The following is a 26,701-nucleotide window of genomic DNA, read 5'->3' as shown; positions in this document are numbered from 1 at the left end:
CGGGTATTGCAACGTGACCCTCAGGGTAGATATCTCTTGGTGCGGGTGGAGGGACCTGGTGGGATGTTCCGACTATTGGTGGGATATGGTCCAAATAGCTATCAACATGCATTTTTTCAGAATCTGGTGAATATTTGTGTGCAGGATCTGGGCTGCCCCCTAATTTTGGTGGGTGACCTGAATCAGGTACATAATCCCACTATGGACCGCTCTGGGTCGACGTGTATGACCAGAGTACAACAAACAAAGGGCATTCCTTATTTGTGTAGAGCCTTGGGGTTGGTGGACTCCTGGAGACTATTACATCCAACTGAACGGGATTATACGCACCAGTCTAGAGCACACGGTTCTTTTTCTAGACTAGATTACATTTTACTCTCTGAGACTTTGTTTCCTAGGGTCGCGGAGGCCACGATAGGCCCTTTAGAGATATCGGATCACAATATGATCTGGATTGACGTGGCACTGGGAGGTCAACAGGGTCCGGGAACTGGATGGAGATTTCCCTCCTATTTACACAAAGATGTTCATTTTCAGGAATTCTTACAAGAAAAATGGGAGGCTTATTGTACACACAATGCCCAACATGTTGACCACCCAACTTTATTTTGGGATGCAGCCAAAGCGGTATTACGCGGGGATATTATTGCTTATGTCACTACTAGAACCCGTAGAATAGCACACCGCATAATATACCTGGAACGACAAGTGACACTGTTGAAACAGGATTTGTTGCGTGATCCATCTGAGGCTAATACCGAGGTGTACAGGGCGGTGTTGGTGGAGCTTAACTCCCTCATCCACGAACGCACCAAGAAACTTTTGTTTTACCGTAAATTTCAATTTCATAAATATGGTAACAAGGCGGGTAAATTACTAGCGGCTATAACAAAAAGTTGGAAGGGGTCCAGATACATACCCATGATAAAGGAGAGCTCGGGGAGGTTCTTGACTTCGTCGGTGGACATTGCGGCGGGTTTTCAGAAATATTTTGAGGCATTTTATGCATCCCCTGGCTTGTACACGGGTCCCGACGTACAGGACTATTTGGCGGATGCGGGATTGCCTCGACTGACAGTGGCCCAGACATCCAGATTAGACAGGCCGTTACATGTACAGGAGGTGACCTTGGCAATCCAAAAGCTGCGATCTTGTACAGCACCGGGCCCGGATGGCTACTCCCCCGAGTTTTATAAGATCTTATCCCCCTGTATAGGTAACTCTCTTTTGGATTATTACATAGCTATACAGGAACAGGGGGTTTTTCCCCGTCATAGTAATGACGCCCTGATTACTTTGATTCCAAAACCATCTAAACCCCCAGACGACATAGAATCCTATCGACCAATATCTCTACTGAATGTTGATGTTAAGATACTAGCTAGAGTCCTAGCTGATAGATTGGCCCTTATTCTGCCCTCCATAATAGTGCCTGAACAAGTGGGATTTGTTCGCAACAGGCATTCCACCATTAATGTCCGGCGCATACTTTTAGCTCTTTCCCGTGCACAATTAGAACAGCGCCCTGGACTGCTTGTCGGGTTGGATGCAGCAAAAGCCTTTGATAAAGTTAACTGGCATTACCTGTTTCAGGTCTTAAACTATATCGGGATCCCCGCGAGCTTCCTCTCCTCTGTACACGCACTCTACAATGGCCCGACGGCCTCGGTGTTGGTTAATGGAGTGAGATCTTCTCCCTTTGCCATTGGTAGGGGGACAAGACAGGGCTGCCCACTATCCCCCTTGCTTTTTCTGCTGTATTTAGACCCATTGCTGCGTACTATACAAAAGGATGATATACTTGTGGGTTTACCTGAGGGCACGTCGCAACTACGGGTACTGGCCTTTGCGGATGACCTTTTACTTGCATTGGATACTCCACACAGCTCACTACCAAGAGCGTTAGAACTATTGGATGAGTTCCACATTTATTCTGGCTTGGAGTTGAATAAGCAAAAATCTTTAGCACTTCCCACTTTTCCAGAGGTGAGATACACTTGGCCGGGTGACTTTCCCCTACAGTGGGCTACTTCCTCGTTGACATATTTGGGTGTAATTATCCCCCAAAATTTGAATAGACTCTATTCCGCAAATATAACACCCCTGCTTCATCGAACTGCTACTACACTGCATGGCTGGCGGACATTCCCTATTTCCCTGTCAGGCCGAATAGCTCTTTATAACATGATGGTTGTGCCTCAATGGACATATGTCCTACAAATGCTCCCTCTCATGTTAACCACATCTCACACTGCACTTCATAGCTCCCATCTCTCTAAATATTTATGGCAGGGTAAAAGAGCGAGGATTTCTTTGGCTAAGTTGAGGCTTCCAGTGGACCAAGGGGGGCTGGGATTACTATGTGTATCTCGGTTTAACCTAGCATGTCAATTACGTCACATCCATGACTGGTTCTGTGACACTTCTGATTTTTCTATGCCTGTGATTGAACACTTTTCCTTCCAGCCCTATCATTTTAGCTATCTTCTCCATGCTCCTCCATGCTCCATGCTCCATGCTCAGTTACCAGACTTACCTCAGCTGAAGTCCCATCCACTTTTGCCAGCGATGCGTACAGCATGGAGGTTGTTGTGTAAGGGCTTGCAGATTTCTCCTCATCATACACCTTGCCTTCCATTGATTGGAAATGGTGATTTCTTACCTGGCATGGACTCTGCAGTGTTCAGACGCTGGTCTCGTGAGGGCCTCCAATATGTGTCACAGACCGTACAAGATAATGGTTCACCGATTCCCTTCAGAGACCTACAAACGCAGTTTCGGCTATCATCTATGGACTGGTTTGCGTATCGACAACTTACACATTATTTACAGTCCTTGACAACGGGGAGGTTGCAGGAGGATATACAAGACAGATTGCAAGAAGCGATTGCACTCACAGATCCTGAGTCAATGTCCCTCAGATTCTTCCATAAGGGGCTACAGAAACGGGCGGGTGAATTGGACTTTCTTGCCTTGGCTCAGAGGTGGTCTGCTGATCTCCAATTGCCCATTGCAGCGGAGGTGATTCGCAGAGGCATTCGTTCGGGAAGGAACACGACGGTGTCCTCGATTGAGAGGGAAAGAAATTACAAATTTATGCTGAGAGCCTTCTGTACGCCCAAGAGGGCGCATGTGATTGGGATAAGTGCGGATCACAGTTGCCGGAAATGTGCTGGTTCTATGGCATCGTTTGGACATATGTTTTGGTCATGCCCCATGATCTCTTCCTTTTGGATACAGCTAGTGTCTTTAGTGGCACGACTTTGGCATTGCTCTTGGAGATTGCACCCAAACTTCCTTTTCACGATGCAGATTCGATTTCATCCACCTAGACCAGGTTGTGCAGCATTCTTAAGGAAAACTGTATTGCTGGGACGAAAATGTATCTTGTTGCAATGGCTTTCACCACAACCTCCGACTGTCCCTCAATGGAGAGCATTAATGTTACACCAAATGCTACTGGAACGTCGTGAAGTGATGGACTTGTCAACTAAAGCTGGACGTTTATACACTCAGTGCTGGTACCCTTTTAGCTTGACTTTTACTCCTTATGTTCAACACCAACTTTGGGGTACTTAATTGACTTCTTTTTTCCCCTTTGCTTTATCTTTCTTGATTTGTTACCGCTGCTGCCGGGGGTGGGTGGGAGGGTGGGAGGGGGGGGGGGTTGGTAGGGTGGGTGGGGATTGGCTTTGTATGCTATTTGAAATTTGTGCTATGCTTTGTTAATCGCTATGTTTATGCTTTAATAAAAATGATTGAAACATAAAAATATGGCTAAACCTAAAAAGAGGATAGGGGAGGTTGTGACATATAAATAAGGTCTGGTTAAAATTAGATATTTGAGCCTGGGATTAATGATAGATGAATTATCCTATGACTCAAATGCGTCTTTATCTTTGCTTTCCTGACTACTTGACCAGCCTCTCTTAACTTTTCCAGATATTTTTGCCTGTCTTCCTCTTTCTGTGATCTTTTGTAGTTTATGAAAGCTAACCTCTTATTCCTTACCTTCTCAGCTATGAGTTTTGAGAACCAAAGCGGCCTTCTTTTCCTTTTACTTAATTGCCTCACAAAAAGGTTTGTTGCTTTTACAATTACTCCTTTCAGGTTTACCCACTGCATTTCTGCTCCTTCCAGACATTCCCATCCAGACAATTCCTTGACGTAATCCCTCATCCAAACAAAGTTATTTTTTTTTTAAGTCTGCAACCTTTACTTTTGAATGAGCCTTCTCTATACCTGTTTTAATATTAAACCGTACCATGCTGTGATCACTGGATGCCAGATGATCACCTACTGTAACATCAGAAACACTTTCCCCCGTTTATAAGCACTAAGTCTAGTATAACCCCATCTCGCGTGGGTTTCAATACCAGCTGCTGGAACAGTTCTCCTTGTACAGAATCCAGGATCTCCCTACTTCTAGAAGACCCCGCAATATGGATACCCCAATCAACATCCGGCATGTTAAAATCACCTATTAGTAAAACTTCCCCTTTTTTAGATATATTCTGAATATCTACTATTAAATCTCAGTCCACTTCTTCCGTTTGTGAAGGAGGCCTGTATATCACAGCAATGTAATAATATATTCACCATTCCCTCTTTCCAAATTGATCCACAGTGCCTGTACCTTTCCCTGCAGATCCTGCAATTGTGTGGCTTTAATATAATCTTTAACATATAACACTAGACCGCCAGCTCTCCAATCTGCTATGATGCCCAACTACAAAACATTCAGGAAAGAACTTAAAACTTTTCTATTCAAGAAATTTGTCAAATGATCTAACTAAACCTGATCGACCCTCCACAGATCCCGATGCATACTACATCTATTAACCATGTAGTCTCCCTGGAAATGCCCAGGCCAACAAATGAAACAATAAATAATCTTTCTCACATAATGACCGAAATTGAAAAATGGACAACCAACTTCAAACTGAAGCTAAACACCGAAAAAACAAAAGTCTTAGAAACATAGAAAGATGACGGCAGATAAGGGCTACAGCCCATCAAGTCTGCCCATACCATTGACCCCCTTTTAAGTCTACTGACCCCCTTAACTCTACTGACCTGCTCTATTAAGTCTATATCCTAGCGACCCTATTGATTGGTTTGACTCTCGCAGTGATCCCACATAGGTATCCCATTTATTCTTGAAGTCTGGGATACTGTGGGCCTCGATCACCTGTACTGGAAGCTTGTTCCAATGCTCTATCACTCGTTCCGTGAAGAAGTACTTCCTGACGTCTCCACGAAACTTCCCTCCCCTGAGTTTGAGCGGACAAAATATCCAGAACATCATTAAAATTAAACGGCCACGACTACCAAATCTCCAAAACCATAAAAATACTGGGTATCACTCTGGACACACACCTAACCATGGTAGACCACACAAACTTAGTGATGAAGAAATGCTTTTGTACACTCTGGAAACTAAGGACCATCAAAAAATACTTCGACACTATGTCCTTTAGGCTACTGGTGCAGTCCCTGATCCTATCAACGCTGGACTACTGCAATATTGTTTACCTAGGTATCCCAAAAAAACAGTACAAAAATTAAAAATAGTGCAAATCACAGCAGTTCGTCTGATTTTCGGATTGAGGAAAAACAATCACATTACCCCTTACTACAAAAAGTTGCACTGGCTGCCAATGGAGGCGCGCATTCTGTTCAAATTTGTCTGCATTTGTTTCAAGCAGGTCTGGGTTCTAGCGCCTTCCTACCTGCTACCACACTTCATATTTCACAACCCCATAAGACCAACCAGAAACCGAAACATATTAACTTACCCAAAAATCACAGGCTGCAAATACAAATCCTTTCACCCCAATTTTCAAAAAAGGATCGAGAGGGGAACCGGGCAACTATAGACCTGTGAGTCTTACGTCTGTCCCTGGCAAGATGGTTGAAGCACTGATCAAGGATAGCATAGTCCGGCACTTGGACGCATATGACTTAATGAAACCCAGTCAACATGGATTCAGGAAAGGGAAATCATGTTTGACTAATTTACTCCAATTTTTTGAGACCGTGAACGAGCAAATCGATAGTGGGAAGCCGGTGGACATAATATATTTGGACTTCCAGAAAGCGTTTGACAAAGTTCCACACGAAAGACTTCTCAGGAAACTACATAGCCATGGCATAGAGGGGGATATACAAAGATGGATAGGCAAATGGCTGGAAAACCGAAAGCAGAGAGTGGGCATAAATGGGAAGTTCTCCGACTGGGAGAAAGTGACTAGTGGTGTGCCCCAGGGCTCGGTACTTGGGCCGATCCTTTTTAATATTTATATCAATGACCTAGAGGAAGGAACATCCAGTGAGATCATCAAGTTTGCAGACGATACAAAACTATGCCGGGCAATCAGATCGCAGGATGATAGAGAGAAACTCCAGAGCGACTTGTGTCAGTTAGAAACATGGGCGGAGAAATGGCAGATGAAATTCAATGTGGAGAAATGCAAGGTAATGCATTTAGGCAATAAAAATAAGGAATACGAGTATACAATGTCAGGTGCAACTCTGGGGAAGAGTGAACAAGAAAAGGACCTGGGTGTGCTGATAGACAGAACCCTGAAGCCGTCGGCACAATGCGCGGCAGCGGCAAAGAAGGCAAATAGAATGTTGGGCATGATAAAGAAAGGAATCTCGAGTAGATCGGAGAAAGTTATAATGCCGCTTTATAGGGCAATGGTCAGACCACACTTGGAATACTGCGTCCAACATTGGTCTCCCTACCTAAAGAAGGATATAAAACTGCTGGAGAGGGTGCAGAGACGAGCAACAAAACTGGTGAAGGGTATGGAGAAACTGGAATACGAGGACAGACTTATAACACTAGGATTGTTCTCCCTTGAGAAAAGGAGACTGCGTGGGGATATGATCGAGACCTTCAAAATACTGAAAGGAATCGACAAAATAGAGCAGAGAAGATTATTTACATTGTCCAATTTGACACGGACTAGAGGACATGTAATGAAGCTAAGGGGGGACAGGTTCAGGACTAATGTCAGGAAGTTCTGCTTCACTCAGAGAGTGGTTGACACCTGGAATGCTCTCCCAGAGGAGATTATTGCGGAATCTACCGTCCTAGGCTTCAAGAGCAAACTAGATGCATATCTCCTTAAGAGAGGCATATAAGGATATGGTGGAATATAAATTACGCCAGGTGTACACCTGGCAGGGCCTCCGCGTGTGCGGATCGCCGGACTTGATGGACCGAAGGTCTGATCCGGAGAAGGCAGTTCTTATGTTCTTATGTTCTTATGACTTTCAAGTTCCAAGCAGGCAGACAGCAGTCCTGGCTGAACAACTACATAAACAGAGCCAGTTTGACCTACGGCGCATTCTGAAAATCAATCAAAACCATTCTGTTTGACAAATTCATCTCTTAAACAGAAGCCTCCAAATTATATATTCTCCCTCTCTCTACCTCGATGTAATTTTGCTGTTTTTTTGCTGTTCCTTTACTTAATTCTTATGTAACCCTCTCTTCTTACATCCTGCATTTCGCTGATTGTCCAGCCTTCTTAGAATGTGAACCACCTAGAAGTCTTCAGACTATGGCGGTATAGAAAAATAAAGTTATTATTATTATTGTTGTAAACCGTCTAGAACTGAAAGGTATTGGCAGGATAGAAGACACCAATGTAATGTAATGTAACATTATTCCCCCTCCTTTTCTTCCTACCCTGTCTTTCCTGAACAGATTATAGCCCAGTGTAACTACATCCCAGTCATGGTTCTCTGTGAACCACGTCTCCTTGATCGCCACTATATCCTGAACCTGTCATCTCTTAGCTTCATCTTATGCCTTCTCATTCCAGAGCTTCCTTTCAAATGAAAGAGAACATAAGAATTGCCATACTGGGACAAACCGAAGGTCCATCAAGCCCAGTATCCTGTTTCCAACAGGAGGAGACTTCTCCTTGTGCACATTTATGCCATGTAGGTACTTAAACATCATATTTTCCCCTCTCCCGCCTTTCCTCCAAAGTATACATATTGGGATCTTTGTCTCCATATACCTTATGATGAAGACCACCGACCATTTTAGTCCCCTTCCTCTGAACTGACTCCATCCTGTTTATATCTTTTTGAAGGTGTGATCTCCAGAATTGCACACATCCCTTCTTCATACCCTGTCAGGTATCCAGTATTTCCCCTTCTCTTCACTACTTGCTTAGTTGTCCAGCATCTCCCCTCCTTTCTTTTTCTTCACATATCTTTGGGTAAGTACACATTATTTTGCTCTGAGCTTTGATAGGTTTGGGAAGAAAAGCTCAATTGTAGGTTCCCTTCTAAAGACAGTTTAGATCTTAAAAGAACAAACTTTTAATAAAATCCTAATGCTCTCTATACTAGTCTAATATATTCCTAGTAGCTTAATAAGGTTAATTAGATCAATAAAAAGATGCAGACAGTAGTCCAGCAGCAAGAGGGTTGCTAGCCAGTCTTTTGCATTGAGTGTCACATGTATGAATTTCTCCTGGTTGGCGAGAAGTTATATGTGTGTGCTCGCTGCAAAGAGCTCCTAGCTCTCAGAAAACGAGTATGTTCCCTTGAGGCTAAAGTAGCAGACTTGGAGGAGCTGAGGGAGACAGCGAAGTACATAGAGGAGACCAATAGGGATATTGTAGAGAAGTCTCACCTCCAATCTGGTAGCCCTTGTGCTACCTTGGAGGAGAGAGTTCTCCTAAAAAGAGAGCATCACCCTGGTGAAGTAGGAAATAATCCTGAAGCTAGGACCCGCCCACCAGGGAATACAATATCCTCTCACACTGAGGATGTGTCTCCAGGGACTTCTGCCCAGGAGGAAAAAGTTAGGACAGCGGTTGTAGTTGGTGATTCGATTATTAGGCATGTAGATAGCTGGATGGCTGGTGGGCGTGAGGATCGCCTGGTCACTTGCCTGCCTGGTGCGAAGGTGGCGGACCTCACGCTTCACATAGATATGATTTTAGATAGTGCTGGGGAGGAGACTGCTGTCCTGGTACCAATGTCATAGTAAATGTGGGAGGGAGGTTCTGGAAAACAAATTTAGGCTCTTAGGTAGAAAGCTGAAATTCAGATCATCCAGGGTTGCATTTTCAGAAATGTTCCCAGTTCCACGTGCAGGACCCAAAAGGCAGGTAGAGCTCCAAAGTCTCAGTGCATGGTTGAGATGATGGTGCAGGGATGAGGGTTTTAGATTTGTTAGGAACTGGGCAACCTTCTGAGAAAGGGGGAGCTTGTTCCGAAAGGACAGACTCCTCCTTAACCGGGATGGAACCACGCTGCTGGCGCTAATGTTTAAAAAGGAGATAGAACAGCTTTTAAACTGAGATGTGAGGGAAAGCCGACAGTCGCCCGGTAGCGGATGGTTTGGTGTGAGGTATCCTTGGAGGATACTATTGAAACAGGATATTTAGGGAGTTCCGGTAGAGAGGTTCCGATAATGGTGAAAGAAAGCCAGGAAAATTTAAGAGGAAGGCAGAGTAAAAGACTCAAATTTTCCCTGTCTTCTCAGCAGCCTGTAGTTGCAAGGAAAAAACACAATTTGAAGTGTCTGTATGCAAATGCTAGAAGCCTAAAAAATAAAATAGGAGAAGTGGAGGGGCATAATTAAAAAAAAAAAACCGTCTAAATCCCCTTTTGGCCTAGGCCCTAAACACCGAAAGTAGAAGCAGGGAAAATGTCCCCCAAAAAATATCCAAAAGGAGGTTTTTTTTTATAATGGCCTGCCTCTAACTTCAGCTGCTTAAACACCCAGACCACCACAACATCTATACTTACCACATATAATCAATGAAAAAAAAAAAGCCAAAGTCCCAAACGCCCAACACAAGAGCTTTTAGGCCAAGGAGGAGCCAGTCCTTCGCCTAAAAGCTGGATTCTGTAACTGGTGTCTGCCAAAAAGAACACCGGTTACAAAATCTATCCCCCCCCCAACGATCGTGGCAGGAGAGATAGCCCATCTCCCCTGCCGCGATCCACCCTCCCCCCCCCCGACACGATCGGGGCAGGAGGGAGCCCAAGCCATCCTGCCCCGGAGACTCCCTTACCCCCCACCCCCACTAAAATACGGGCAGGAGGGATCCCAGGCCCTCCTGCCCCAACGCAGCCCCCCCCACGTCCAGCCCCCCGAACACCCGATCGCCCCCCCCCCAAACTACCCCCTCACCCGCTGACCCCTTTTCTTTTTACTGCTTTGTGGAATGATCTACCAGTGAATTTAAGAAAATTTAGTACTTATTCAGTTTTTCATAAACAAAGACTTTTCTATTCAATGGCTTGTTAGATTAGTTTTTAAATGTTAGATTGAAATCTTATTGTAAACTGCAACGAGCTCCATTGCATTGGGGATGATGCGGTATATAAGAGGAAAGATTTGATTAGATGGAAGATAAAGGCCAAACGGCCCATCCGCAGCATCCACTATCTCCTCCTCTCCCTAAGAGATACCACATGCCTGTCCCATGCTTTCTTTAATTTAGACAAAGCCATAATGCATGCATATGTTGCACCTCTTTTGAATGTCAACATAAATCTCTCCATAATATGATTCTATGGAAAATCTTAGGTTTTCCGGCCTTTGGCTAAATCTCTAGTCCCTTCTCTTAGGCATTCCGTCTTTAGGTGTTAGAGGCATGCAGTGCTAGATGCTTACATGAATCAGAAAGAGCATCATCTCCACTTCAGCAATACGGCGACCGATGCACTGGCGTGAACCAAAGCCAAAAGCCAGTGCCTTAAAATTATTGTTATCCTTCAGCCAACGTTCTGGATCATAGCGATCAGGTGTTTTAAAGATCTCAGGACTCCGTCCCATGGGATATAGGGCTACCTGCACCAGAGTCTAAGGAGAGGAGAGAAACCTGTTATTTAGTCCATCAATAACTTTTGAAGTTATTCCTTTAAAGAAGAAAACCTGCTGAGCAAGGATGACTGCAACCCCTGCCCAACAAGGATACCCCAAACTAAGGATTTGTACAAATATATGCAAATATATAGTGTCTTGTGAGATACTGGAATGACTATCCATTATGACTGATTGAAGCTTTATTTATTTATTTAAATTTCTATACCATTCTCTGAGGGGAGCATAGAACGGTTTACATTGATTTATTCAGGTACTCAAGTATTTTCCCCTGTCTGTCCTGGCAGGCTCACAATCTGTCTAATGTATCTGGGGCAACGAGGGGATTAAGTAATTTGTCCAGGGTCACAAGGAGCAGCCACAACCCACAACTTCAGGGTGCTAAGGCTGTAGCTTTGAACCACTGCATTACATTCTCCCCTACACGAATAATTGGCTTTTGGAGACAAATGACTGGAGATAAAACCAGTGATGAAATTCAAAGATGCATAGGATAGATACAAAGGATCCTGTGAGAGAGTTTATAGAAGTTATCACTCCCCTACTGGATACTCCCTCACATTCTAGAGCCATCTTGACTTACTTAGCCTCTCTCTAGGGAGATGGAGTTGGAAGCAGCTGCCAGGAAATATAAGAGGAAGGGCCAGAGCTGGGTTAAGGATGCGCATGGTAACATAGAAACATAGAAAGATGACGGCAGATAAGGGCTACAGCCCATCAAGTCTGCTCACACCATTTGCCCACCTTCTTAAGTCTACTGACCCCCTAAAGCAGGGGTGTCCAATGTCGGTCCTCGAGGGCCGCAGTCCAGTCGGGTTTTCAGGATTTCCCCAATGAATATGCATGAGATCTATTTGCATGCACTGCTTTCAATGCATATTCATTGGGGAAATCCTGAAAACCCGACTGGACTGCGGCCCTCGAGGACCGACATTGGACACCCCTGCCCTAAAGTATAATTGTAATTATACTGTCACTCTACTGACCTGCTCATTCAAGTCCATACCCTAGTGACCCTATCCCTTGGCATGACCCTCGTAGGGATCCCACATAGGTATCCCATTTGTTCTTGAAGTCTGGGATGCTGCGTGCCTCGACCACCTGCAATGGAAGCTTGTTCCAATGCTCAATCACTCTCTCCGTGAAGAAGTACTTCCTGGTGTCTCCACGAAACTTCCCTCCCCTGAGTTTGAGCGGATGTCCTCTTGTGGTCGAGGGTTCCTTGAGAAGAAAGACTTCATCTTCCACCTCGACCCGTCATGTGATGTATTTAAATGTCTCCCCTCTCCCTACGCTCTTCGAGAGTGTAGAGCTGCAATTTGCTCAGTCTTTCTTCGTACGGGAGATCCTTTAGCCCCGAGACCATCCTGGTGGCAATCCGCTGAACCGATTAAATTCTGAGCACATCCTTACGGTAATGTGGCCTCCAGAATTGCACACAGTATTCCAGATGAGGTCTCACCATGGCTCTGTATAATGGCATTATGACTTCAGGCTTCCTGTTAACGAAGCTTCTCTTGATACAACCTATCATCTGCCGTGCTTTAGATGAAGCCTTCTCCACTTGAGTGGTTGCTTTCATGTCAGCACTGATGATTACTCCTAAGTCTCGTTCTGCTGTAGTCCTGGTTAAAGTTTCTCCATTTAGGGTGTAAGTTCTGCAAGGATTTCCGTTACCGAGATGCATGACCTTACATTTCTTGGCGTTGAAGCCCAGCTGCCAGATCGAGGACCAATTTTCTAAAGTACGCAGGTCTTGCTCCATAGCATCCTGTAGATTATAGTCATTTACTATATTGCATAATTTGGCGTCATCAGCGAATAGGGTTACCTTGCCTTGAAGCCCTTGAGTCAGATCCCCAATGAATACGTTGAAGAGGAGTGGGCCCAGGACTGAACCCTGTGGCACTCCGCTAGTCACCTCTGACATTTTAGAGAGGGTACCGTTGACCACCATCCTCTGAAGTCTGCCACTAAGCCAATCTTTAACCCATGCAGTTAGAGTCTCTCCTAATCCCATCGATTTCATCTTGTTCAGAAGCCTGCAGTGTGGGACGCTGTCAAACGCTTTGCTGAAGTCCAGGTACACGACGTCCAAGGACTCTCCTGAGTCCAGTCTTCTTGTTACCCAGTCAAAGAAGCTGATAAGATTGGACTGGCATGACCTACCCTTGGTGAATCCATGTTGACTGGGATCCCGGAGATTTCCCTCGTTCAGGATCGTATCTAATTTATACTTAATTAGTGTTTCCATGAGTTTACACACTATTGAGGTGAGGCTTACCGGTCTATAGTTCGCAGCCTCAGCCTTGCAACCCTTTTTATGTAGAGGAACGACATTGGCTGGTTTCCAGTCTAACGGAACTTTCCCCGTACTTAGTGAGAGATTGAAGAGCACAGCCAACGGTTCCGCCAGAACATCTCTCAATTCTCTGAGCACTCTTGGGTGTAAATTGTCCGGTCCCATGGCCTTGTTTACCTTTAGCCTTGCCAGTTCATTGTAGATGTCCCCAGGTGTGAACTCAAAATTCTGAAACGGGTCATCCACGTCTTGTTTTACCTTCAACTGTGGTCCGTGTCCCGGTGCTTCACAGGTGAAGACTGAGCAGAAATATTCATTTAGTAGTTCTGCTTTTTCTGAATCCGCCACAGTGTAGTTTCCGTCCGGTTGTCTAAGGCGTACTATACCGTCTGGTAGAAGAAGGAAGATGTGATCCCAGTAGAAGTTGGGAATTAGTGGTAGAAGTTGTTGAAGGGATACTTTTCATGTGTCTTGCAGTATTCTTTCAACTGTGTTTGAAGTTGTAAATCCAGACATTGTTTGCCTTCTCTTGCTGAAATATTACAAGGCTATTTTATTATGTAGTTTTCCTTAAGTTGTGTTTGAAGTTGTAAATCCAGATTGTTTGCCTTCTCTTGCTGATATACTACAAGGCCATTGTATGTTTGAGAGATGTGTTTTCTTATTCTGTTGTAAAGTGAATCTAATTGTTTTCTTAGCTGTATTTGTAAGAAAATTTAGATAAGGCTCTGCTGGCCAAAGCACCTATAGACTTTGGTCTTAGATAAGTAAAGGATTTGTTATTTCTTTTAAAGTTGCATGTGATCTGTGTCCACATATGGTTTGCATTTACGTCATATGCTGACGACCCTTACCCATGTCAAATGATATAAAAGGAGATACAGAATATTCAATAAAGCGGACATGTTTGAGAGATAATAGGCATCTGTTTTCTCTTAGATATGGTCCCCGGATGCATCTGCTTGTCAAATGACAGAGTGTGTAAGGCCATAATCGGGCCTTATCCTTTTCAGTTGTGGTAAGCAAATTAATGGAAACACTTTTAAAACAGAGAATGGTCAAGTTTCTGGAATCCTGTGGATTACAGGGCCAGAGGCAACATGGATTCACTAGAGGTAGGTCTTGTCAGGCAAATCTGATCAATTTCTTTGACTGGGTGACCAGAGAATTGGATAGAGGATGTGCGCTAGATGTGGTGTATTTAGATTTTAGCAAAGCCTTTAACAGTGTTCCACACAGACGTCTAATAAATAAACTGAGTGCCCTCGGGATGGGTCCCAAAGTAACAGGCTGGGTCAAGAACTGGTTGAGTGGAAGATGACAGAGGGTAGTGATCAATGGAGATCGCTCTGAGGAAAGGGATGTTACCAATGCCTCAAGGTTCTGTTCTTGGGCCTCTTCTTTTTAACATTTTTATAAATGATATTGCTGAAGGGTTGTCAGGTAAGATTTGCCTCTTTGTGGATGATACCAAAATCTGAAATAGAGTAGACACGTCGGATGGTGTGAATAACATGAAGAAAGACCTGGCGAAGCTTAAAGAATGGCCTGAAATTTGGCAGCTAAAATTTAATGCTAAGAAATGCAAGGTCACGCATTTGGGCTGCAAAAACCTGAGCGAACGGTACAGTTTAGGGGATGAAGAACTTATGTGCACGACAGAAGAGCGGGACTTGGATGTGATTGTATGAGATGATCTTAAAGTGGCCAAAAAGGTTCAAAAGGTGACGGCGAAAGCTAGAAGGATGCTAGGTTGCATAGAAAGAGGTATGTCCAGTAGGAAAAAGGAGGTATTGATACCCCTGTATAAGACTTTGGTGAAACCTCACTTAGAATATTGTGTACAATTCTGGAAGCCACACCTTCAAAAAAATATAAAAAGGATGGAGTCGCCCAGAGGAAGGCTACTAAAATGGTGTGTGGTCTTCGTGATAAGGTGTATGGGGACAGACTTAAAGATCGCAATCTGTATACTTTGGAGGAAAGGTGGGAGAGGGGAGATATGATAGAGACATTTAAATACCTACGTAATGTAAAAGCGCATGAGTCAAGCTCTTTCTTTGATGAAATTAAGAAGTGATAGGCTCCAAAATAATACTTTTTTACAGAAAGGCTGGTAGATGCATGGAACAGTTTCCTGGAAGATGTGGTGGAGACACAGACTGTGTCTGAATTCAAAAGAGCCTGGGATAGGCACGTGGAATCTCTCAGAGAGAGAAAGAGATAATGGTTACTGCAGATGGGCCATTTGGCCTTTATCTTCCATCATCTTTCTATGTTTCTATGACTACAACAACTAGATATTCTGCTTGGTGAATATTTGTGAGCACTGATCTGAGGTCTGGCTGGAGCCAGATAGGGTTACCTGATTGAAGAAAGACTTTTGCAAGACTGTGTTTGGAGCATGGCAGTCACAAGCCAAGGACTGTGTCTTTGGTCCTGTCAGACACAGGCCTGTCTCAGGACTTTTGTTTATTGAACAAAAAGACTGTTCCTTGTTTACCTGGCCCTGCAAAGTTACAGGACTCTGGGTTTTTGAGTTAATAAAGAGTTTTGCTTTACTACCTTTGAATGCGCCTGGCTGTGTTTGCACAGGCCCATATGTAACCCTTCTCATACTATTACTTGTGGGGTCAGAAGTGAGATCCTGCTCAACCTGCCAGAAGAAACAGACACCCACGAGCTCCAGGAATCTGGGCCTGAGATTAATATCCATCTATACTTTGAGGCTAAGGAGACTAGCTCTGTCTCCAGAGATGAGCCTGAAATGATACAGTTAGTGCTGGACAGGCAGGATTTTTTTTTTTTTTACTCAGTGTGCACTAGGGCTGCCAGTAAAACATGGAGAAACTAATCCAGGCCCCGGTGGAGGGCCAACAGCAGCAGTTTATGCAGGCATACTTGGAGCAGCAGCAACTACAGCAACAAGTGTTACAGAAACTGATAGAACTGCAACAGGTCTCTCATACCCACACATAAAAGCATAAAAATATGATGGCAGATGAAGGCCAAATGGCCCATCTAGTCTGCCCATCTGCAGCATCCACTATCTCCTCCTCTCCCTAAGAGATCCCACATGCCTGTACCACAATTTCTTGAATTCAGGGAGACTATACCACATATCCATTTCTGAAAAAAAGAATTTCCTTGGATTACTCCTGAGCCTATCACAGAAACATGATGGCAGATAAAGGCCAAATGGCCCATCCAGTCTGCCCATCCACAGTAACCATTATCTCTTCCTCTCTCTAAGAGATCCCACATGCCTATCCCAGGCTTTCTTGAATTCAGATACAGTCTGTGTCTCCACCACCTCTTCTGGGAAACTGTTCCACACATCTGTTCCACTCTTTCTGTAAATTACTCCTGAGCCTATCACTTCTTAACTTCATCCTATGCCATCTCATTCTGGAGCTTCCTTTCAAATTAAAGAGACTTGCCTTATGTGCATTTATGCCATGTAGGCATCTAAAGGTCTCTATCATATTTCCCCTTTCCTCTAAAGCAGTGGTCTCAAACTCAAACCCTTTGCGGGGCCACATTTTGGATTTGTAGGTACTTGGAGGGCCGCAGAAAAAAATAGTTAATGTCTTATTAAAGAAATGACAATTTTGCATGAGGTTAAACTCTTTATAGTTTATAAAACTTTCCTTTAACAGTTTTTTACCTTATGCAAAATTGTCATTTCTTTAATAAGACATTAACTATTTTTTTCTGCGGCCCTCCAAGTACTCTATTTTTTCTGCAGCACTCACATTTAAAGTTTAATATCTTTTCTTTCTCAAAACTGGCACATTTCTATTACTAAATTTAAAATAAAATCATTTTCCTACTTTTGTTTGGTAATTTCATCAGTCTCTGGTTGCACTTTATTCTTCTGACGGTGCATCCAATATTTCTTCTCTTCTTTCAGCCTCCTGTATGCTTCCTCTCCTCCAGACCTCATTCCCTCCCCCAACTTTTTCTTTCTTTTTCTATGTCTGTCTTTCTCTGATTCCTTGTCCCATTTTTTGCTTTGTTTCTGGCTCCCTGTTCCCCCCCCCTTCTTTCTTTCTTCCTTCCTGCCCTCCCCCATGCCACCGCCGCCGGGAAATAGGCTGCTGCTGCCGCCATCGGGAACAGGCCGAGATCTCCACGGGGCCGACCAACTCTCGCTGCCCGACGTCAATTCTAACGTCGGAAAGGACCTCTCGACGTCAGAATTGAGGTCGGGCGGCGAGAGAAGCAGGGAGCTTAAAGAGCATGGTGCCGGCGAAGGGAAGCAGTTGGGCACCCCTGCTCTAGACGAGCCGCGAGCCGCACTAGGAAGAACAGTGGAGGGTGGCCAGCTGTGCGGACCGCCCCCCCCCCCCCCCTTGGTACGCCACTGGAGCAGCAGCGGGTCTGGCCGGCTCATTCCATTCAAAGCCGCGGGTGGCGGCTCCTTGCGAGATCCGCGCCTGCGTCTGAAGCCTCTCTGATGTTGTGATGTCAGAGAGGCTTCCGATGCAGGAGCGACTAGCCAGACGAACCGGCCAGACCCGCTGCTGCTCCAAAAGGAAGGGAATGATCCAGTCCAGACCGCGGGCCGCAAAAAAAACTTGGAGAGCCACATGTGGCCCGCGGGCCGCGTGTTTGAGACCGCTGCTCTAAAGTATACTACAGGGATCGAGGACCCATGTGACTGTGCTTGCTCTAATATTGCCTAAAATGACACTGGAGGATGAGGACTGCCTGCTTAGCTGGCTGGCCTGTAGAAACATGGAAATATAAGAAGCAGGGCCAAAGCAGGGTTTAGGAAGCCCAGGGGAAGAGAAGAAAGAAGTGATTCTAGTATATGCCTTGACTATTCTGCTTTGCTGAGGTAAGCCAACTTCTTTTTCTGAATATTTGTGAGCCTGGCTGTGGCAGATTTTGCAAGACTATGTTTGGGTGTGGCAGTTACAGGCCCACCTCTCAGGACTTTTGTTTATAGAATAAATAGACTATTCCTTGTTTGCCCAGCCCCGTGAAATAACAGAGCTTAGAGTTTTTGCTTTACTATCTATGAATGCGTTTGGCTGTGTTTGCACAGGCCAATACCCAACCCTTGTTTGTGCTATTACAAATCCCTAACTAGAACGAGGATGGTATCAAAACACAATTTGACACATCAATTTAATACCTTTAATTATGATGCGCAGGAGAGTTGCTTAAATGGGAAAGTGAAGGCGATGCTGGACGGACTTCTACAGTCAAGACAGCTCAGGATGGGCTGAAGTAGGTTATGTCTGCACCACGGTTTCTGGGGAAGTAGGGCAGACCAGACTCTTTTATGAACTGAGTCCTGAAAATGTCAAGGATATCTCGGGGGAAGGGAAAAAGATCTTACAGTGGATCTTAGCAAGTACAATGTCATAACTGTTGGTTCAACGTTGCCTTGATAATGAATGTCATGGTCTTTGCAGGTCTTTATCTGCTGTCATTTACTATGTTACTAAGATAATACAAGGGCTGTGAGATGATTCCTGTCCAGGTTTATTGCTGAATTTCTTTCTTTAGGATGTTTATTGCTGTGATTTGCTTTTGTAGTCAACAGCAGTATAGCAAAACTTAAGCAATAAGAAATGGTGAAAATTTAGAAACATGGGCAAAACCAAGAGCACCAGAGATACAATCCTTTTGTATCAGATGCCATCTGATGATGAATTAACACTCCTCTGAAATGGCTTTACAAATACATTTAGTCCCAGTTGGAGAATCACTTAGAGCTGGATTCTCAAAACTTGATGGTAAAATCCAGCGAGTCAATATAGTGCCCAAAGTGGGAGCGACATTTATTTTACGAGCGATTCTCAGCATTATAACATGCAAATTATATACACATTATTTGTGCAGAGAATCACCACTAAACAGTAAGAGGAACTGTGCCTGGTGCATGCTCAGAAAAGCAACCGCTAAGCACAGCTCCTCTCTCCTATCAAAGCTGCTCTCCCTGCTCCAATCAATTGAGCCACAGTTTTCCACAAGTCCTGTTGGCTCAGCTGATTAACCGGCAGGAAGCAGAAAGAAGAGTCCCCCCTCCCGCTGACATCTCCCCTTGCCCGCTGCTGTCCAAACCCCCAACACTCTGAACAAGATTGGCAGGAGGGATGCTCCTCCCTTCTGCTGCTGTTGCTACCACTGCCTGCCCCCCACAAATCCCCCAACACTCCCGGCAGGAGGGATGCAAACTCTCTCTCCTGCCATTGGTGATCCCTACCCCCCCCAACAACACTCCAGGGCAGGAGGAATGCTAACTGCCTCCCGCTACCGGGCTCCTTTGACACCACCACGACACCTGTACCTTTCCAATGAAGGCTGGCCCAGCCAGCAGGCCTGCCTCTTCAAAATGGGATGCACTGAGAAAGGGCTTAAGGCTCTGATTGGCCCAGATACCATAGGAGGGGCCTTAAGCGCCTGGGCAAATTAAAGCCCTAGGCCCCCCTTCCCAGCACATCCCAGGATATATCAGGAAGGGGAAGACCCGCCATTTTGAAGAGGCAGGCCTGCCGGCTGGAGGAACTAGGCATTCCTCCGGCCGTCCTTCGTGAGAAAGGTACAGGGAGTGCGGGAATCACCAACAGTGTGAGGAAATGGGCATCCCTCCTTCCGACCTTCATTGCAAAGGTATCAGGGTTGTCAGAGGGGTGTTGGGGGTATGGGGATCATCAGCAGCAGGAAGGAGTGGGCATCTTTCCAGGGTTTTGGGGGGATGGGGAGTAGGTAGCCCTTCTGCAATCCTTCAATTCGGGGATCATTTTTAATATGTGGTGAGGGAGTCTGAGCTGTCAAGCCTTACTTTCCTGTCGGTGCCTTAGTCAATCAGGCTACGACAGCTCAGTCCCTGTTGGAAAATTTTGCCTGCAAATGTTGCACAACAAGGTTAGGAAATCACCCGGCAATGACAGAGAATTGCCTGGAATGCTCCTTTAAATATCAATGAGCCTAGTTTACTACAATTTTAATATTAATGACTTTGTTGCACTACATTTGCATGGCAAAGTTGGAGACTGCTAGGAAGCTCAGAAAAGGCTGTTCTGATAATCGGCCAGTAAAATACTGGCATGCTAAACCAGCTGGAACCGGTTTGCCGTCCTTCGTTAGGGGCATGGTAAGTTTTGAGAATCTAGCCCTTAGTATTTGTAAGCCTCTGATTAGACCAGTGGTCTCAAACTCAAACCCTTTGCAGAGCCACATTTTGGATTTGTAGGTACTTGAAGGGCCTCAGAAAAAATAGTTACTGTCTTATTAAAGAAATGACAATTTTGCATGAGGTAAAACTCTTTATAGTTTATAAATCTTTCCTTTTGGCTAAGTCTTAATAATAATATTGTAATTTATAGTTAAAGAGGCATATGATCAAAAAACTGTTTTATTTTACTTTTGTGATTATGATACATATACCAAGGGCCTCAAAATAGTACCTGGCGGGCCGCATGTGGCCCCCGGGCTGCGTGTTTGAGACCACTGGATTAGACCATTTCCAGCAATCGGAGATCCTTTTCCAGGATGGTGTCCAAACTGAACTCAGCACTCCAAAGAAGCCCTGAAAGAGACACCTTTATACCCTGCTAAGATGAGATCCACATTTGTTTGCTTCTGCTCTCTGTTTAACACACACCGTCATATTGGAGCTAATTTGGACACTCATTCCCAGTTTATGAGCTTTCCCTAGTTAGGGTTTAACAAATATGACAAGACAATATGAGGGGAAGTATCCTTGCTTGTTCTTTAATTACTTACCCCAGCAGGGACATGATAATTGTGAAGAACCACATCCTTCTGTGGGTGACGTGTCACCGTGATCCCCACAGGGTAGAGACTGGAAAAGCAAGGCATGTAAGTTAAGAGCTGTTCCTCTCTCTTTTATGTATCCATTTCAGGAAACTCATTTGTGACGTGTTCTCTTAGGTGTCCCTGGCTGGCATCATGATTGTTAATCCAAAATACCACAATCAAACTTATCTATAAGGTCAAAAAATATGATCATGTTACCCTGCTTCTTCGAGAGTTACACTGGTTACCAGTCTCTCACAGAACTACATATAAAATTCTTCTTCTAACCTTTAAAATTAAGACCTCCCATCTCCTCGTTTTCCTAGACAAATATCTCATTCCACATACCCCTCCTAGGGCCCTTAGATCTATGAATCAAAACTTATTGACAGTACCCTCAATCAAGGACCTATACTATACTAGAAATTCAATTTTTTCTGTAGTCGCAGCAGCAATTCTTATGTTCTTATGTTCTCGCTCTGGAATGCAATGCCACTTTATCTCTGCAATGAAAATTCCCTAAATAAATTTAAAACAAATCTTAAAACATTTCTTTTTAAAGATGCCTATCAATAAGTTGGGGGGGGGAGAAGCTTTTAAGAAGCGATATCCCCGTCTCACTCCCTATCCCTCTACCCCTCCTTTTTATTTTTATTTACACATTGTAATTAAAACTTCCCTATCCCCTAGTACCTTTCATCTAAACTAAACTAAACCTTAGGTTTGTATACCGCATCATCTCTACATTCGCAAAGCTCGACACAATTAACAGGAGTTAGGGTAGAAAGGAACTCCAGAGGAGGGAAGGATGAAGAGGAAATTTAGAGGACTAGAATAATCAGAGAGGGAGGAAGAGTTACATTTTTGAGAATAACCAGGTTTTCAGATGTTTACGGAAGAGTTGGAGGGAGCTCAGATTCCTAAGAGGGGAGGTAAGATTGTTCCAGAACTCAGTGATTCTAAAAGGGAGGGAGGAACCTAGTTTTCCTACAAGGGAGACGCCTTTTAGAGAGGGAAAGGAGAGTTTCTAATAAGTCTTAATTTGTCATAGTTTTAGTTTTACCCTCCTCTTATTTTATTTCAACTAAATCTTAAATTTTATTAGATTTTTCTAAATTTTAATACTGTAAACCGTCCAGATACATGTGATGGTTGGTATATCAAGCCATAAATAAACTTGAATCTTGTCTGGGCTAGGTAGAACCGACATTTCAGCCATCAAGCTGTGGCTTTCTCTAGGGTGATGAGAAATCCACAGCATGATGGCTGAAATGTTGGTTCTGCCCACTAGTGCTGCCCAATTCAGGAAAAAAAATTTTGATTCGATTCAGCCTATTGAATCGATTTTTCGATTCGATTCAATTTTCCTGCCCAATTGGGTGGTTTTTTCCAAACATCCTGGTGGGTTTATTTTATAGCCTCTTCACCCTCTTTGCCCTCTCCTACCCACAGTGGCCCTGTGGTGTAAACAAAATAAACAAACAAAAAATTATTTTCCTCTCTCTATTAAATCCTAGCTCACATTTGACCACATCACCAACGCCTTCCTAGACTCACACTGGCTTCCAATACAAGCCCGCATCCAATTCAAACTATACTACATGTTATTCAAAACATTAAACGGAACGGCACCCACCTACCTAAACAACCGTCTAAACAGGAACCTCTCAACCAGACAGAGGAGAACCCAAATCCCCTTTCTCCTACCCCCATTTTAAAGGAACTAAACGCAAAAAGATGTATGACAACTTACTAGCAACACATGCAGCTAAACTGGATCCCACTATCACCAACCTACTGACAGCTTCAACTGACCTCAAGGCTTTCCGCAAAGAAATCAAGACCCTACTATTCAAGAAATTCACCCAAACGTCCTAATCCCTCCCGTTTCCCCTCTCACCCCCTCTTAGAATCATCTCATCAAAATTGCTTTAGACCTTACGCCTTCAATTGTATTCCTTTACTGGAAAAGTCCAGCTATCTTTTTTGTTGTACTAGGACCAACTTCTTTAATTGTATTTCTCTTCCTGGAAATGTCCAGCTATCTTTCTGATGTAATCCGCTTGGAACTGCAAGGTACAGGCGGAATATAAGCATGTAATGTAATGTAATGTAATTTGCGGTCCAACACCAGCTCTGGAAGGATACACATTTCAAATCTGACATATTGTAATCACAAAACAGAAAATAAAATTATTTTTCCTATCTTTTGTTGTCTGGTCATTTTTCAAATCTTGTTGGTCCCATGTCGGTCTGGTTGTCTTCTGATCAGGCTCTCCTTCTTTCTTCTTTCTCTGTGCTAACCATCCATCTTCCATCTCTGTCCTCCCCTTCTGTTTCCCTTTACTCCCCTGGAGGTCTGGCATCTTTCCTTTTTTTCATTTCCATCCCCCTGCAGCTGCAGCGATAGACCCCACCATCCACAGAGCCACCATCTCTCCTTTTCTTATCTACCCTTTCAGCCAGCATCTCTCTTCTGTGTTCCTATTCTCCTCTCCAGCTTCTTCTTTCTCTCTTCCTTACCTCCTGTATCCCCTTCCCCAGGTATAGGCTTTCTCCTACTATCTCTCCTGCCATCCTGCCACCCTGTCCACCTACTTTGGAGCAATATCCGTCCCTTTTGTACCCTTCCCCTTGTGGTCTTTCATTTCTATCTCCCTCTCCCTCTCTCCATTAGTCCAGTACCTCTCCTCTGATTTCCTCCCCCTCTTTTTGGTTTGGTCTCTCTCTTCTCTTCACTTCACCCCAGGTCTGCCATCTTCCCCTCCCCTCTCTTACTCCTTCCTCCTCCTTCCTCTGCATGGGCCTGCCTCCCCACCGCCAAAGGAACTCTTCCTCCTCCTCCCCCCTCTGCATAGGCCTGCCTCCCTGCCCTGAAGGCCTGCTTCCCCCCCCCCCCGCCGCAAACGAACGCCTGCTCCCCCCACAAGTCTGCAGCTTCCCCGCTCTTACCTTCTTAACGCTAATAGGGTAGCTTGCAGGCTTGTTGGTGTTATAGCGATCCCTGCAGCTACCCGTGGTCCTCAGCGGCACGTTCTCTCTGCCGTGATCCTGCCCCTGATGTCAGAGCAGGGGCAGGACGTAGGAGGAAGTATGTGCCGCTGAGGACCATGGGCAGTTGCAGGGATTGCTATAACACCAGCGAGCCTGCAAGCTGCCCTATTAGCATTAAGGAGGTAAGAGCAGGGAAGCTGGGGGAGGCCTTTCTGACCAACCCTTCCCCCTCAAGCAGGAGCAGCAGCGGATGGCCAGCAAGAGGCAGCGCTGCAGCTCCTGCTTTAGGAAGGCATGGGGGAAGAGTCGGCCATTGAATCGGGAGGCTGATTTAAAAAAAAATTGAATCAATTCGAATCGATTCACCTGATTCGAATCGTGAATCGGGCAGCACCACCATGCACACACACACACACACACATCTCTAATCAAAAGTATAGGGTGTAAAATATAGTAGAGTAACCTCCATGTAAGGTTGAAATTTGGTAACAAAGGGCGTGGCTTGGCAGCGCACATGATGGTGGTGTGATCGCGGTGCTCCTCAATCCCAGGTGGCAGATAATTTTGAAAATCACGTCACGGCTTTTTCTTCACCAAAGGATATAGAAAATGTTGTTGAGTATGGTGACTACGCGGCAAGCGAAATTGGATACTGCTTTTGCGGCAGGAGGGTCAGCAAAGCGTCTTAAACAAGATCAGGTTACGTCGTCGAAAGTACCTCTCCCTGCTGAAGCTGTTGATGTGCTGGACAGAAATGAAATAATGGCAGAATTTCAGAGCATTAAGCAAATGCTTCAAGATAACGCAAGCAGGATTGCTGAGGTAAAGGAAGAAGTCTTGAATATTAACAGGCAGATGGAGGTTGCCAATCAAAGAATGTTGTTATTAGAAAACAAAGTGGAGTAGTCGGAAATTAACGTGATCAATGTAAAACTGACAGTCGAGATATTAAAGAATTGAAAAAACAACTTGAAGATTATGAGAATCGTGGAAGGAGGAAGAATGTGAAAATAATTGGTCTAGCTGAAAATTTGGAAGGGGGAAATGCTATTCAATTATTGGAAAACCTTTTACCAAAGTTACTGCAGTTAAATTCAAAACATCCCCTGGAAATAGAACGAGCACACAGGATTCCATCTAAACAGTTAGCTAACCAAGTGAAGCCAAGGCCTTTAATCTTCAAGCTCTTACGATTCCAGCAAGCCTTGGAGATTTTGAATTTGGCTAAAGCTGACAGAAACTTAAATTATAAAGGATCAAAGTTGCTGTTCTTGCCGGATTTCGCAAAAAACACTGTGACCATACGAAAACAATTTCTCCAGCTAATATCTCAAATGAAAGAAAAGAGTCTCACATATGGCTTGTATTATCCTGCAAAAATGAGGGTGAAAAGTGGAAACAAGTCCTTATATTGTGAAGATCCGGAAAAATTAAAAGCTTTCTTGACAAATTCTGAGCCAATGTCTATTTAAATGGTTTTAAGTTAAAAACCTAGACTTTACAATATTTTTGAGGTTTTTGGCCAAATTAACTTGAAGAAGAAGAGGAACTTTGAAGAAAGAAAAGAGTAACATCTATAATAAGACGGAAAAAGAGAATGGATGAATTTTGTCATATTTAACAATCTAAAGATGAGAGGAAAAGAAGAGAAGAAAGAAAAGGGGAAAAGGGAAGAAAGAGAAAAGGGGAAAAAAAAAATTAAGAATGAGAATATTCAGCAGTATCTCTAGTTTGCTTCATAATGAAAAGATATTTATGTTCTGACATATTAACTTTAGTTAGAATAGTTTATTTTAAATGCATCAGACATGCTTAATGATAAAAGCAAAGGATGAATCTATATGATGAAATTGAATTTAGTAATTTTAATTGAACAATATTTGTTGTTTTATGAATATTTTATTAAATGAAAAGATGGACTAATGTGTTTTGATAAAGTCAGTGGAATTGTAAAAAGGGAAAAAGAAGTCAATATTTCTGGGATGGTCATGATAAAACTTAAAAGGATATACATAAAAGTTGGAAAATATGAATTATTTAATAGTAGTTTAATTCTGATATATGAAGATGTTCTATAGAGATGATTAACTAAATTTCCACTTCTAGGATATTAGAGGGATTAAAGAGAAAAGAGGGAAAGAAAAGGAAAAAAGAGAAAGGGAAAGGGGAAAGGGGAAAAGGAAAAAAAGAGAAAGAAAATAAAAAAAAAGTTCATATGCTATATTTTGGGTTTATGAATTGTTTAAGAGGAAAGATGATTCTTATCTTTGAATTCAAAGGTTTTATAAATTCTGACTTGAGTTATACTGAATAAGATTTTTCTAACTGGTAAAGTAATTTGTTTTAATGTCAAGGTTAAGTTGATAGGCATGTAAATATGAAATAGTTTGATGGAAGTTTAAGGGTTGATTGTGATTGTTGTCTTGATAACAAGGTTCGTATATATATCTTTTTTTGCAAAAGATAGTAAAATATTTATGGTAATGATAACATATGATTTGGTAAACCTGGTTTAATTAGGAAATTTTTTAAATGAGTTTTATGAATAACTTCTTTACTATAAATAATTAGGATTACATTATTGCCGGGGGTATTATTGTAAGATTACTTGATTCATAAAGCATTAATGAATAAATCTATTATTTTATATATATTGTAAGAGGAAAGATGTGATAGAATGTTGCCTGGGGGGGTATTGCGATTACTAATCCTATGTGTGTTCCAAGGCAATCAATTTATGTGGGGGGGAAGGAAGAGGG

At 43.6% G+C, this 26,701-nt stretch overlaps 1 protein-coding gene across 3 annotated transcripts in view; it reads right to left on the bottom strand.

Moving 5' to 3' along the window:
- LOC117353600 (cytochrome P450 11B, mitochondrial-like) overlaps nucleotides 1-26,701 on the bottom strand; it is a 122,026-nt gene that overhangs the window by 34,191 nt on the left and 61,134 nt on the right. For all 3 annotated transcript variants that reach the window (XM_033929733.1, XM_033929735.1, XM_033929734.1), the window contains 2 exons: nucleotides 20,916-20,994; nucleotides 10,661-10,849 (listed from right to left, as the gene is read on the bottom strand). In XM_033929733.1, the coding sequence (XP_033785624.1) occupies nucleotides 10,661-10,849; nucleotides 20,916-20,994 (268 nt within the window). The remainder of the gene's footprint in view (nucleotides 1-10,660; nucleotides 10,850-20,915; nucleotides 20,995-26,701) is intronic.

The sequence above is a fragment of the Geotrypetes seraphini genome, chromosome 2 (assembly GCF_902459505.1).
Source record: "Geotrypetes seraphini chromosome 2, aGeoSer1.1, whole genome shotgun sequence".
NCBI classification, from domain to species: Eukaryota; Metazoa; Chordata; class Amphibia; order Gymnophiona; family Dermophiidae; genus Geotrypetes; species Geotrypetes seraphini.
The sequence above is the reverse complement of the archived record's forward strand: the minus strand, read 5'-3'. Positions and strand labels throughout refer to the sequence as shown.